This window comes from Solea solea, chromosome 1 (genome assembly GCF_958295425.1).
Source record: "Solea solea chromosome 1, fSolSol10.1, whole genome shotgun sequence".
In the NCBI taxonomy this organism is placed as follows: domain Eukaryota; kingdom Metazoa; phylum Chordata; class Actinopteri; order Pleuronectiformes; family Soleidae; genus Solea; species Solea solea.
Window position 1 is genome coordinate 24,701,765 of NC_081134.1, and position 14,939 is coordinate 24,716,703.

Sequence of the window (14,939 nt, forward strand, 5' to 3'; positions counted from 1 at the left end):
AACAGTGTTAAACTATTTTATTTCATCCACAGACTCAGGTCACGTGACACTGTAACAAATATTTCACTCCGTCTTCTTGTTCTTGGCCATGTTTTTGACCGCTGCCACGTCACTGTCGTCATCGCTTGTGGGGGGGCGGGGCTTACAGCACAGGTAAAAGAAGGCTGCAGCAATGGCGAGCGTGAAACTGAGCAGGAAGAAGCTGAGCAGAGGCACCTGTGTGAAGAGGAGCTGAATACACAACAGAGGTTAAAGGTCAGAGGTCAAACATCAGACAGACAGACAGAGAAGTGGATAGGGAACAGCACTTACTGTTAGCATAGCTTTAGCTTCATAAATGAGGCGTTTGATTCGCTGGACGACATTGTTTCCTCCCTGACACTGAAACAAACAAACAAACAAATAAACTAATAAATAAAGAAACCAACAAATACATAAATAAAGAAACAAATAATCATGTGCACCGTCCTCTGAGTGTGTCCACACTCACCTGCAAGCCACCGTCCACCACACCATCCAGGAAGTCCAGCAGCTGACGCTCTGTCTTCACAGGGACATGAGGCAGGAAGTAGCCGTCATTGGACAAATTAACCACAACAAATGACGGCTCGATGACATCACTGATGACAAAACAACAAAACAAAGATAACATCACTGATGGGTTGAGCTGCTCTTATCTAAACTAGCTGCTCATATATAAACTAGTTGTCTGATATAAACTAGCTGCTCTTATATAAAGTAGCTGCTCTAAACTAGCTGCTCTTATATAAAGTAGCTGCTCTAAACTAGCTGCTCTTATATAAAGTAGCTGCTCTAAACTAGCTGCTCTTATATAAAGTAGCTGCTCTAAACTAGCTGCTCTTATATAAAGTAGTTGCTCGTATACAAACTAGCTGCTCGTATACAAACTAGCTGCTCCTATATAAACTAACTGCTCTAAACTAGCTGCTCTTATATAAAGTAGCTGCTCTAAACTAGCTGCTCTTATATAAAGTAGTTGCTCGTATACAAACTAGCTGCTAGTATACAAACTAGCTGCTCCTATATAAACTAACTGCTCTAAACTAGCTGCTCTTATATAAACTAGCTGCTATGAACTAGCTGCTCTTATGTAAACCAGCTGCTCATATATAAACTGGCTGCTCTTATATAAACTAGCTGCTCTTATGTTAACTAGCTGCTCTTATATAAACTAGCTGCTCTTATATAAACTAGCTGCTCTAAACTAGCTGCTCTTATATAAACTAGCTGCTCTAAACTAGCTGCTCTTATATAAACTAGCTGCTTTTATATAAACTAGCTTCTCTTATATAAACTAGCTTCTCTGAACTAGCTGCTCATATATAAATTAGCTGCTCTTATATAAACTGGCTGCTCATATATAAACTAGCTGCTCTTATGTAAACTGGCTGCTCTTATATAAACTAGCTGCTCTTATATAAACTAGCTGCTCTGAACTAGCTGCTCTTATATAAACTAGCTGCTCATATATAAACTAGCTGCACTTATATAAACTAGCTGCTCTTATATAAACTAGCTGTTCATATATAAACTAGCTGCTCTTATATAAAGTAGCTGCTTTAAAGTAGCTGCTCTAAACTAGCTGCTCTTATATAAAGAAGCTGCTCTAAACTAGCTGCTCTTATATAAACTAGTTGCTCATATATAAAGTAGCTGCTTGTATACAAACTTGCTGCTCATATGCAAACTAGCTGCTCGTATACAAACTAGCTGCTCATATATAAACTAGCTGCTCTAAACTAGCTGCTCTTATATAAACTAGCTGCTCTAATCTAGCTGCGCTTATATAAACTAGCTGCTTTTATATAAACTAACTGCTCTAAACTAGCTGCTCTTATATAAACTAGCTGCTCTTATATAAACTAGCCGATCTTATATAAACTAGCTGCTCGTATATAAACTAGCTGCTCTTATATAAAGTAGCTGCTATAAAGTAGCTGCTCTAAACTAGCTGCTCTTATATAAAGTAGCTGCTCTAAACTAGCTGCTCTTATATAAAGCAGCTGCTCTTATATAAACTAGTTGCTCGTATATAAATTAGCTGCTCGTATACAAACTAGCTGCTCGTATACAAACTAGCTGCTCATATATAAACTAGCTGCTCTAAACTAGCTGCTCTTATGTAAACTAGCTGCTCTTATGTAAACTAGCTGCTCTTATGTAAACTAGCTGCTCTTATATAAACTGGCTGCTCTTATATAAACCAGCTGCTCTTATATAAACTAGCTGCTCTAAACTAGCTGCTTTTATATAAACTAGCTGCTCTAAACAAGCTGCTCTTATATGAACTAGCTGCTTTTATATAAACTAGCAGCTCTAATATAAACTAGCTGCTCTGAACTAGCTGCTCATATATAAATTGGCTGCTCTTATATAAACTAGCTGCTCATATACAAACTAGCTGCTCTTATGTAAACTAGCTGCTAATATATAAACTGGCTGCTCTTATATAAACTAGCTGCTCTTATATAAAGTAGCTGCTCTAAACTAGCTGCTCTTATATAAACTAGCTGCTCTTATGTAAACTAGCTGCTCTTATGTAAACTAGCTGCTCTTATATAAACTGGCTGCTCTTATATAAACTAGCTGCTCATATATAAACTAGCTGCTCTTATGTAAACTAGCTGCTCTTATATAAACTAGCTGCTCTTATATAAACTAGCTGCTCTGAACTAGCTGCTCATATATAAATTGGCTGTTCTTATATAAACTAGCTGCTCATATATAAACTAGCTGCTCTTATGTAAACTAGCTGCTCATATATAAACTGGCTGCTCTTATATAAACTAGCTGCTCTAAACTAGCTGCTCTTATATAAACTAGCTGCTCAAAACTAGCTGCTCTTATATAAACTAGCTGCTCATATATAAACTAGCTGCTCTTATATAACCTAGCTGCTCTTATATAAAGTAGCTGCTATAAAGTAGCTGCTCTAAACTAGCTGCTCTTATATAAAGTAGCTGCTCTAAACTAGCTGCTCTTATATAAAGTAGCTGCTCTTATATAAAGTAGCTGCTCTTATATAAACTAGTTGCTCGTATATAAATTAGCTGCTCGTATACAAACTTGCTGCTCGTATACAAACTAGCTGCTCGTATACAAACTAGCTGCTCATATATAAACTAGCTGCTCTAAACTAGCTGCTCTTATATAAACTAGCTGCTCTAAACTAGCTGCGCTTATATAAACTAGCTGCTCTAAACTAGCTGCTCTTATATAAACTAGCTGCTCTAAACTAGCTGATCTTATATAAACTAGCTGCTCTTATGTAAACTAGCTGCTCGTATATAAACTAGCTGCTCGTATATAAACTAGCTGCTCATATATAAACTAGCTGCTTTTGTATAAACTAGCTGCTCTTATATAAACTAGCTGCTCTTATATAAACTAGCTGCTTTTATATAAACTAGCTGCTCATCTATAAACTAGCTGCTCTTATATAAACTAGCCGATCTTATATAAACTAGCCGCTCGTATATAAACTAGCTGCTCATATATAAACTAGCTGCTCTTATGTAAACTAGCTGCTCATATATAAACTGGCTGCTCTTATATAAACTAGCTGCTCTTATATAAACTAGCGGTTCATATTTAAACTAGCTGCTCTTATATAAACTAGCTGCTTTAAACTAGCTGCTCTTATATAAAGTAGCTGCTCTAAACTAGCTGCTCTTATATAAACTAGTTGCTCGTATATAAAGTAGCTGCTCATATACAAACTTGCTGCTCGTATACAAACTAGCTGCTCGTATATAAACTAGCTGCTCTTAACTAGCTGCTCTTATATAAACTAGCTGCTCTAAACTAGCTGCGCTTATATAAACTAGCTGCTCTAAACTACCTGCTCTTATATAAACTAGCTGCTCTAAACTAGCTGATCTTATATAAACTAGCTGCTCGTATATAAACTAGCTGCTCATATATAAACTAGCTGCTTTTGTATAAACTAGCTGCTCTTATATAAACTAGCTGCTCTTATATAAACTAGTTGCTTTTATATAAACTAGCTGCTCATCTATAAACTAGCTGCTCTTATATAAACTAGCCGATCTTATATAAACTAGCCACTCGTATATAAACTAGCTGCTTTTATATAAACTAGCTGCTCTTATATAAACTAACTGCTTTTATATAAACTAGCTGCTCTTATATAAACTAGCCGATCTTATATAAACTAGCTGCTCTTATATAAACTAGCTGCTCTTATATAAACTAGCCGATCTTATATAAACTAGCTGCTCTTATATAAACTAGCTGCTCATATATAAACTAGCTGCTTTCATATAAACTAGCTGCTCTAAACTAGCTGCTCTAAACTAGCTGCTCTAAACTAGCTGCTCTAAACTAGCTGCTCTAAACTAGCTGCTCTAAACTAGCTGCTCTTATATAAACTAGCCGATCTTATATAAACTAGCTGCTTTTATATAAACTAGCTGCTCTAAACTAGCTGCTCTTATATAAACTAGCTGCTCTTATATAAACTAGCCGATCTTATATAAACTAGCTGCTCGTACATAAACTAGCTGCTCACCTCATGTTTGAACTCACCTCATTATTAGACCTTTGATGTAGTCATTTCCTGTCATGAAGCCAAAGTAGAAATGTCTGGAACACACACACACACACACACAATAGAGTGTTTTTCAGAATAAAAGCCTCAGCTGTACCTGCTGTATACACACACACAGTGGAGTGTTTTTCAGAATAAAAGCCTCAGCTGTACCTGCTGTAAACGTACACACACACACACACAGTGGAGTGTTTTTCGGAATAAAAGCCTCAGCTGTACACACACACACACACACAGTGGAGTGTTTTTCAGAATAAAAGCCTCAGCTGTACCTGCTGTACACGTGTCTCTGTTCTGACGTCACTTTTCTCAGCAGATCTTTTAACCTGAGCAGGAAACTGAAGGTCATTAAAGGTCACTGAAGGTCACTTGACACAGAACATGATGTCACACTCTTTGTTTGTTTGTTTACCTCTCACTCTCCTCACACAGGCTACTCTCCTCCAGCAGTACTAACGCCACCAGTTTACCTGCAGGACAGAGGAGGAGGAGTCATTTTACCTGGACCAATCAGCAGCCTGCACTTCCTCTCACGTCCAGAAGCTGCTGAAACACATTCACCCATTCCCCTATTCACTCACTCATTCATACAGCACATGCACACAGGGTCAGGGTCAGGGGTCAGTGTTACCTGACTCTCCCATGGCATACAGCGTGAAGCTGTCGATTTTGGAGAAGTAAGGGAAGCGTTCTCTGTTGACCCATGACCTCAGATCTCCATCATTCTCCTCTGAAACACCAGGACGCTGTGGTTACCATGGTAACAACCAACCACAAAACAGCTGAGAGCAGCAGCTATTCTTTTACATCTCACCTGTGTAGGTGTGAAACGTTGTGTCTTTGAAAAGCAGGACAGTTGGAAGAGAGGACAGAGACACGTCCTAAAGACACACACACAGGTTAGTGTCTCTACTGTGTCTCTACAGTATCCCTACAGTGTCTCTACTGTGTCTCTACAGTGTCCCTACAGTGTCTCTACTGTGTCTTTACAGTGTTTCTACAGTGTCTCTACAGTGTCTCTACTGTGTCTCTACAGTGTCCCTACAGTGTCTCTACTGTGTCTCTAAAGTGTCTCTACTGTGTCTCTACAGTGTCTCTGACCTTGGGCAGGACATCTCTGGCAGCAGAGAAGAAGTGTGTGTGGACGATCAACTCCTCTGCAACAGACGTGAAGTTTCCCTGGAAATATTTGACAGTTAGTGTGTGTGCGTGTGGGTGTTTGTGTGTGTGTGTGTGTGTGTGTGTGTGCATGCGCGTGTGTGTGTGTACCTTCAGAGGTGATGTTGCACCAACATATACAAACATGATATCATGGCGGTTTATGGCGTGCTGGAAAATCTGCAGACTGTTCAGGGATCGAACCACTGGCCTGTGCACACACACACACACACATATAACACACACACACATGGATATACATAAGAACACACACATATGTAACACACACACACACGGATATACATAAAAACACACACATATAAAACACACACACACGGATATAAATAAGAACACACAGATATATAACACACACACACACGGATATATATAAGAACACACACATACAGTCATGGCTGAAAGTGTTGGCAACCCTGGATTTTTTCCAGAAAATGCACCATTTTTCTCAGAAAATGAATGCCATTCACACATTTTGTTGTACACATGTTTATTTCCTTTGTGTGCATTGGATTAACACAAAAAGAGAGGGGGAAAAAAACCAAAATGAATATAATTACAAGCAAAACTCAAAAAATTGGCCGGACAAAATTGTTGGCACCCTTAATTTAATATTTGGTTGCACACCTTTTGGAAAAAATAACTGAAATCACTCTCTCCCTATAACCATCAACAAGCTTCTTGCACCTCTCAACTGGAATTTTGGACCACTCTTCTTTTGCAAACTGCTCCAGTTCTCTCATATTTGAAGGATGCCTTCTCCCAACAGCAATTTTAAGTTCCCTCCACATATTTTCAATGGGATTAAGATCTGGACTCATTGCTGTCCACTTTAGAACCCTCCAGCGCTTTGTTTTCATCCATTTCTGTGTGCTTTTAGAGGTATGTTTGGGGTCATTGTCCTGCTGGAAGACCCATGACCTAGGACGCAAACTCAGCTTTCTGACACTGGGCCCTAGGTTGCGACCCAAAATCCCTTGGTAATCTTCAGATTTCATGATGCCTTGCAAACAGTCAAGGCACCCAGTCCCAGAGGCAGCAAAACAACCCCAAAGCATCTTTGATCCTCCACCATATTTGACTGTAGGTATAGTGTTCTTTTCTTTGTAAGCCTCATTCCGTTTTCGGTAAACAATAGAATGATGTGTTTTATCAAAAAGATCTACCTTGGTCTCATCTGTCCACAAAACATTTTCCCAGAAGGATTTTGGCTTACTCACATACATTTTGGCAAACTGCAGTCTAGCTTGTTTGTGTCTCTGTGTCAGCAATGGGGTCCTCCTAGGCCTCCTTCCATAATGTTTCATTTCATTCAAACAACGACGGATAGTTCGCGCTGACACTGATACACCCTGAGCTTCCAGGACAGCTCCAATATGTTTGGAAGTTGATCGGCTGCTTATCCACCATTCGGACTATCCTGCGTTGCAACCTTACATCAATTTTTCTCTTTCGTCCACGTCCAGGGAGATTTGCTACAGTGCCATGGGTTTTAAACTTCTTGATTATGTTGCGCACCGTGGACAAAGGAACACCAAGATCTCTTGAAATGGCCTTGTAACTGTGAGATTGTTGATATTTCTCCAAAATTCTGGTTCTCAAGTCCTCAGACAGCTCTCTTCTCCTCTTTCTGTTCTCCATGTTTAGTGTGGCACACACAGACACACAATGCAAAGATTGACTCAATGTCTCTCCTTTTCATCTGGTTTCAGGTGTGATTTTTATATTGCCTACACCTGTTACTTGCCACAGGTGAGGTTAAACGAGGATCACATGCTTGAAACAAAGTTTTTACCCACAATTTTGAAAAGGTGCCAATAATTTTGTCCGGCCCATTTTTGGAGTTTTGTGTGGAATTATGTCAAATTCATATATTTTTCTCTGCTTTTTTGTATTTCTTCAATACAGACAAAGGAAATAAACATGTGTATAACAAAACATGCGTAATTGCAATAATTTTCTGGGAGAATACTTTTAGCCATGACTGTATAACACACACACGGATATACATAAGAACACACACATATATATAACACACATGCACACATGGATATACATAAGAACACACACACACATACAGATATACATAAGAACACACACACACGGATATACATAAGAACACATACATATATAACACACATACACACACAGATATACATAAGAACACACACATATATAACACACACACACACACACGGATATACATAAGAACACACACACACGGTTATACATAAGAAGACACACATAACACACACGGTTATACATAAGAACACACACATAACACACACAGATATACATAAGAACACACACATATAACACACATACACACACGGATATACATAAGAACACACACATACTGTATATAACACACACATATACAGTATAACACACACATATATAACACACACACACTGACCCAGCCACTCGGTGTGTAAAGTCCAGAATTGCGTCTCTGGTTCTTGGTCCTGAATAATTATATTTCAAATGTTTCTTCCACCTGAAAACAGACAACTGTCAATCAGTCAATAATCAATCAATAATCAATCAGTTGATTGATCATGAATGCTCTGCTGTGATTGGCTAAATAACTGTGATGTCACTGGCAAGACTTACATGAGGATGGCTGGATAACCTTTGACCCTGAACTCTTTGGCCAAACCTACAGAGAAACACATGACGAGAGCATTGGCTGTGACCTCTGACCTGTGTTTGATGAGTGCTTTCTTTTTGAAAAGGTGACTGACCGATGTTAGCAGTGGCGTCACATTTGCCGATGTTGACCGGAGAACCGAGACTTTTGAGTTCTGAGCCGATCTGATGCCAAACAGGATCCAGCTGTTTACAGAGTGAACACCAGGGGGCGTAGAACTGCACACACACACACACACGTTAGACACAAGGTTAACCCTTAACCTTCGTCATGTATGAGCACACACACACACAAACACACACACGTTAACATAAACACGTTTGTACTTTAATGATCCAAATGTCGTCGACTGTTCTCGTCGTCAAGAAGCTGTAAAAAAATATCAAAGAGAAGGTTTCAGGTTTCTTCATCATCAACACCACCATCATCTTCATCACCATCACCACAATCATCACCATCATGACAATCATCATCATCATCTGAACTCACGAGTCATCGAGTTCTTCAACAAACGCTGACGTCAGCGTCGCTAACAGCACGGCTGTAAACAAACAAACAAACAAACATTAAAGTTGTTGGTACTGCACCAGCAGGTGGAGCTGTGTGATGTAGTTCAATTCAATTTTATTTGTATAGCGCCAAATCATAACATACATTATCTCAGGTCTGTACATAGACAACATCAAGGAGAGCAGAGAACCCCAACAGTTCACACAATGAGCAAACACTAGGCATCAGTGGAGAGAAAAAACTCTGACAGAACCAGACTCAGAGATGTGCAGTCATCTGACTCAACCGGTTGGGGTGAAAGGAAAATGGGGGACAGCGGAGAGGTGGGGGACAGAAAGGGGAGGGGGGAGAAAGGACAAGAGGGAGATGAGGTAGAGACAGAAGAGAGAGAGAGACCAGGAGCAGATACACAACAACTGTATCAAGTTACACGTTTATACAGTCAATGATATCGACTTTTAATTATAGCACAATAATAATGGTGATGATATGTATGATATGGATAGCCTCGAAAACTGGATCTGGATCCTGCAACCTGCAAGATGAGAATACAGAGAGAGAGAGGGGGAAGGAAGGAAAGACACAAACTAGGGAGAGAAAGAGACAAAGTTAATGACATATAAAAAGTCATATTCATACCCTGAGTGTGAGAGAGTGAATGTGCGGCACCACAGGAAAATCCCCCAGCAGTCTAGGTCTATAGCAGCATAACTAAGAGATGGTCCAGGTTTCCCTGAACCAACTCGAACTATAAGCTTTATCAAAAAGGAAAGTATTAAGTCTAACTATAAATACAGAGAGAGGCTCCGCCTCCCGAACTGTCATTGGAAGCTGGTTCCACAGGAGAGGAGGAGCCTGGTAACTGAAGGCTCTGTCTCCCATTCTGCTCTTACAGACTCTGGGAACCACAAGTAAACCTGTATTTTGGGACCTAAGTGGTCTGTTAGGGTGATAAGGTAAGACTAGGTCTTTCATGTATGAAGGGGCCTGACCATTAAGTGCTTTGTCCGTGAGGAGGAGGATTTTAAATTGAATTCTAAACTGTGGGTGGAGCCAGTGTAGAGAAGCTAACACTGGAGTTATATGGTGTCTCTTTCTAGTTCCTGTCAGAACTCGTGCTGCAGCATTTTGAATTAACTGAAGGGTTCTACCAGACTTGTTGGAACATCCTGATAATAAGGAGTTACAGTAATCTAATCTAGATGTAACAAAAGCATGAACTAGTGTTTCAGTATCCTGTAAATCCTGACAGAATGTTTCTAATTTTCATAATGTTCCACAGGTGGAAGAAGGCTGTTCTGGAAATTAGTTCTACGTGTGAATCAAATGACATTTCCCGGTCAAAAGTAACTCCAAGGTTCCTCACAGTGGAACTGGAAGCCAGGGTGATGTCATCTAAAGTGACAATGTGATCAGAAGGTTTTTCTCTGAGGTGTTTAGGGCCGAGTATAATGACCTCAGTTTTTTCTGAGTTTAAAAGTAGAAAGTTACAGGTCATCCAGGACTTAATGTCTCTGAGACATTCCTGGAGTTGAACAACCTGATTTATTTCATCCGGCCTCCTTGATCAATATAGCTGGGTGTCATCTGCATAACAATGAAAGTGTATATTGTGTTTCCTAATAATGTTCCCTAGAGGAAGCATATATATGGTAAAAAGTATAGGCCCAAGCACTGAGCCTTGTGGAACTCCACAATTAACTTTTGTTTGTTTTGTAGTGAGGCTTTATCAGGGAAGATTAGATATAGGTCGGTAATTAGCTAAAATATCTGGGTCAAGGGTCGCTTTTTTGAGAAGGGGTTTAATAACTGCTATTTTAAACGTATGGGCCACATATCCAGTTAATAAGGATAGATTAATTTGAGTTAATATAGAGCTGTTAATTAAAGGAAACACATCTTTAAACAGTTTGGTGGGGATAGGATCTAACTGACAGGTTGATGGCTTAGATGATGAAACTAATGATGTTAACTCAGGGAGATCTATAGGGGAGAAACTGTCTAACTGTGCACCTGGTGCTTCTAAAGCTCTTGTGCTAAAAGATGAGTCAGTCCCAATATGAGGGAGGAGATGATCCATTTTTTCTCTAATTGATGTAATTTTATTCACAAAAAAGTTCATAAAGTCATCACTGCTCAGTGTTAAAGGAATAGATGGTTCAGTGGAGCTGTGGCTCTGTGTCAGCCTGGCTACAGTGCTGAAAAGAAACCTATGATTATTCTTATTTTCTTCAATTAAAGAAGAATAATAGGCAGCTCTAGCTTCGTGTAGGGCTTTTTTGTAAACTACAAAACCATCTTTCCAGGCTATGTAAAATTCCTCTAGATTACTGGAACACCATTTTCTTTCTAATCTACGTAACGTCTGTTTAAGAGCGCAAGTATCAGAGTTAACCATGGTGCACGTCTCATCTGATTCACCACTTTCTTTTTCAGAGGGGCAACACAATCTAATGTAGTACGCAGTGAGGCTGCTGTACTATCAACAAGGTTATCTATGAGGGCGGGAGTACAATCACAAAAGGTACCTTCAGATGTACTGACATATGGCACCGAGTTAAATAAAGGTTGCACTGTCTCTTTGAATGTATTAATATTATTATCAGACAGTATTTCTTATTTATGTTATTGTAGTTCATTATTGTACAATTAAATGTGAGTAAATAATGATCAGTAAGGAGAGGGTTTTGAGGAACTATGTTTAAGTTATCAATATCAATACCATAAGTTAAAACAAGATCAAGGGTGTGACTAAGGCAATGAGTTGGTTTATTAACGTGTTGAATAAAACCAATTGATTCCAACAGCGAGTTAAATGCGAAGCTAAGACTATCACGGTCAACATCTACATGGATGTTGAAATCCCCTACAATTATGATTTTATCTGTCTTATGCCCTAACTCAGATAAGAACTCAGAGAACTCTGATAGGAACTCTGAATAAGGTGCAGGTGGACGATAAACTGTGACTATCATAATTGGTTTCTGTGATTTCCAACTAGGATGAGATAGATTAAGAATAAGGCTTTCAAACGATGAATATCCTGGTTTGGGTTTGGGATTGATTAATAATCTAGTATTAAAAATGGCTGCTACACCTCCTCCTCGGCCTGAGCTTCTCGGAATATGGGTATTAGCATGAGTGGGTGGAGTTGACTCATTTAGACTAACGTAATCTTCTTCATGTAACCAAGTTTCAGTTACACAGAATAAATCAATACAATTGTCAGAAATTAGATCATTTATTTAAACAGATTTTGAGGAGAGAGACCTTATATTTAATAGTCCACATTTAAAAGTGGTATTATTTGACTCTATTTTATTGTTGGTATTAATCTTTATTAAGTTAGAATGTCTAACTCCTCTTCTGTTTCTTATTGATTTATTTACATTATTTACTTTAGTTTTTACTTTAGTAGGTCGAGGGACAGACACAGTCTCTATGGGGTTTTTAATTGGTGACTGCTCGAAAAGAAGCACAGGAGAAGCATGAAAGACTGCAACTCTGTGTCCTGGTCTCAACTCTGGATTGTCATGGGTTTCTAATAAAATGTCCTAAGCTGCTAGATAAGAGAGCTGCTCCATCCAAAGTGGGATGGACGCCGTCTCTCCTCATGAGACCAGGTTTCCCCCAGAAGGTTTGACAGTTATCTAAAAACCCAATGTTGTTTTCTGGACACCACCTCGACAGCCAGCGATTGAATGATGACATGCGGCTATACATGTCATCACTGGTCACATTGGGCAAAGGACCAGAGAAGATTACGTTGTCAGACATAGATTGTGCGTACCTACACACAGACTTGTGCGCCGTTGCGCTGTAGGAGACGGCAGCATTTCCAGTCGCTCCGCAGCACTTTCTTCGTTTCAAAACTTTTTCCTCTTTTCTAGTTTCTTAAATTCTTTGGTACTTCTTTGTGAAGGATTTAACATGTATCCCATGGATACACTGTACTTTAAAACACACACAGGAGCCAGCTCTCTCACTTATTCTCGAGAGAAGTTACTGGCTCTCAGGAGGACAACACACGGACTGAGGCACAACATCCCAGCGGAGCTGCGGAGGAGCTACCGGGACTGTAAGGCTGGGGCCAAGCTAAAGGCTAGGCTAGCGGAGAACCGGAGGCACTTCAAACCATCGCTTCCCTCCGTGATTATGGGGAACGTCAATTCGCTGCCGTATAAGATGGACGAGCTGGGCGCTTTGGAGAACCAGCGGATCTACCGGGAGTGCAGCTTGTTCATCCTGACGGAGACATGGTCTAACCAACAGCATATTGGATGCTAACGTGGACCTGCGGGAATTTACTGCGGTGAGAGCCGACAGGAACGCGGAGGAATGCGGCAAATGCAGAGGTGGGGGGCTCATCATTTATGTCAACAACCGTTGGTGTAACCCCGGCCATGTCACCGTGAAGGCAGCTTTGTGTGACCCGAATCTGGAGCTGCTTGCCGTTAGCCTGCGGCCATACAATCTGCCGAGGGAGTTCAGTCACGTGATTGCCCTGTGCGTTTACATTCCTCCAGAGGTCAAGGCGCAGGCTAAAGCAGACGCTGCTTGTGAGGAGATCCTAAAAGTCACAGCATGGCTGCAGAGGCAACATCCTGAAGCCTTCATAATTATTTCTGGAGACTTCAATAATGTCACCCTGGACTCTACCCTGGCTGCTTTTCACCAGGTTGTCAACTGCCCCACCAGGAAGAATAGGATGATTGACATACCAACGTTAAGGAAGCATACAGAGTCACCGCCCTACCCCCACTGGGAAAGTCAGACCACAACCTGGTGTACATACAGCCCCAATACACCCCCCTGGTCAAAAGGCAGGCTGTCACCACTCGCTCCATCAGGAGATGGACTCCTGAAGCTGAGGAGGCCCTGAGAGACTGTTTCGATACCACGGACTGGGATGTGTTGCTGGGTGAGCATGTTGAGGACATTGTCATCACTGTCTGACAGACTATCTGTGCAACTTCTGTGCAGACGTGGTCGCCCCCACCAAGACTGTTCGGTGTTATCCTAATAACAAACCATGGATAACACAGGAAGTCAAGGCCGTCCTCAACAAGAAGAAGAAGGAGATGAAAACAGCACAGCGTGAGGTGAAACTCTGCCTGAGGGAGGCAAAGGATTCCTACAGGAGGAAAGTGGAGCAGAAACTGAGGGATAACAACATGAGGGAGGTCTGGGAAGGTGTCAGCCACTCCACCCCACCTCCCACCCTCACTGCGGCCTGCTCCCCTCCCCCTCCCAGCACATCCCCACCCAGGCAGCACAGTGGAACCTTCCCCTCCTCCTCCCCTCCTGCGACCACAGACACCCCCCAACCTGCCCTCCCACTTCTCTCTGACACCAGCCATCCTCCGCCCCTTCCCTCCTCTCAGCCACCTCCCTGCTTCACAGCTGATTAGGTGAGGGGAGAACTGAGGAAGCTCCGGCCCCGGAAAGCAGCAGGACCAGACCAGGTGTGTCCACGGCTCCTCAAGACCTGTGCTGCGGAACTAGGGGAGCCACTCCAACGGGTCTTCAACCTGAGCCTACAACTCGGGAGAGTGCCCACTCTCTCGAAGACATCAGGCATCGTTCCAGTTCCAAAGAAGAACCGGCCCAGCGAGCTGAATGACTTCAGACCGGTGGCCCTTATTTCACATCTGATGAAGACTCTGGAGCGGCTCTTCCTCAACCTCCTCAGGCCTCAGGTACAGCACGCTGAGGACACCCTACAGTTTGCCTCTGCCATCGGGCAGAGGTCAGTGTAGAGGATGCCATTCTATACCTCCTACACCGAGCCCACTCGCATCTGGACAAGGGAAGTGGCACAGTCAGGATCCTCTTTTTGGACTTTTCGAGTGCCTTCAACACCATCCAGCCCCTTGTACTCAAAGAAAAACTCACCAGAATGCGAGTGGACCCCTGCCTGGTTGCTTGGATTTCCAGCTACCTCACAGACAGACCACAGTATGTCAGGCTGAAGGACATCACGTCTGACACTGTGGTCAGCAACATCGGAGCTCC

At 41.5% G+C, this 14,939-nt stretch overlaps 1 protein-coding gene across 2 annotated transcripts in view; it reads right to left on the reverse strand.

The window, feature by feature from the left end:
* Positions 1-14,939, reverse strand: part of LOC131477321 (protein disulfide-isomerase TMX3-like) — a 17,061-nt gene continuing 2,122 nt past the window's right edge. The window contains exons 3-17 of one of the 2 annotated variants that reach the window (XM_058654831.1): positions 8,904-8,955; positions 8,741-8,783; positions 8,509-8,632; positions 8,378-8,423; positions 8,181-8,261; positions 5,861-5,960; positions 5,693-5,770; positions 5,406-5,472; positions 5,223-5,321; positions 5,004-5,061; positions 4,864-4,917; positions 4,570-4,626; positions 491-620; positions 313-381; positions 1-231 (exon numbers count right to left, since the gene is read on the reverse strand). In XM_058654831.1, the coding sequence (XP_058510814.1) occupies positions 64-231; positions 313-381; positions 491-620; positions 4,570-4,626; positions 4,864-4,917; positions 5,004-5,061; positions 5,223-5,321; positions 5,406-5,472; positions 5,693-5,770; positions 5,861-5,960; positions 8,181-8,261; positions 8,378-8,423; positions 8,509-8,632; positions 8,741-8,783; positions 8,904-8,955 (1,226 nt within the window). In that variant the 3' untranslated portion in view covers positions 1-63. The remainder of the gene's footprint in view (positions 232-312; positions 382-490; positions 621-4,569; positions 4,627-4,863; positions 4,918-5,003; positions 5,062-5,222; positions 5,322-5,405; positions 5,473-5,692; positions 5,771-5,860; positions 5,961-8,180; positions 8,262-8,377; positions 8,424-8,508; positions 8,633-8,740; positions 8,784-8,903; positions 8,956-14,939) is intronic. The other variant, XM_058654839.1, reaches the window with a different exon arrangement.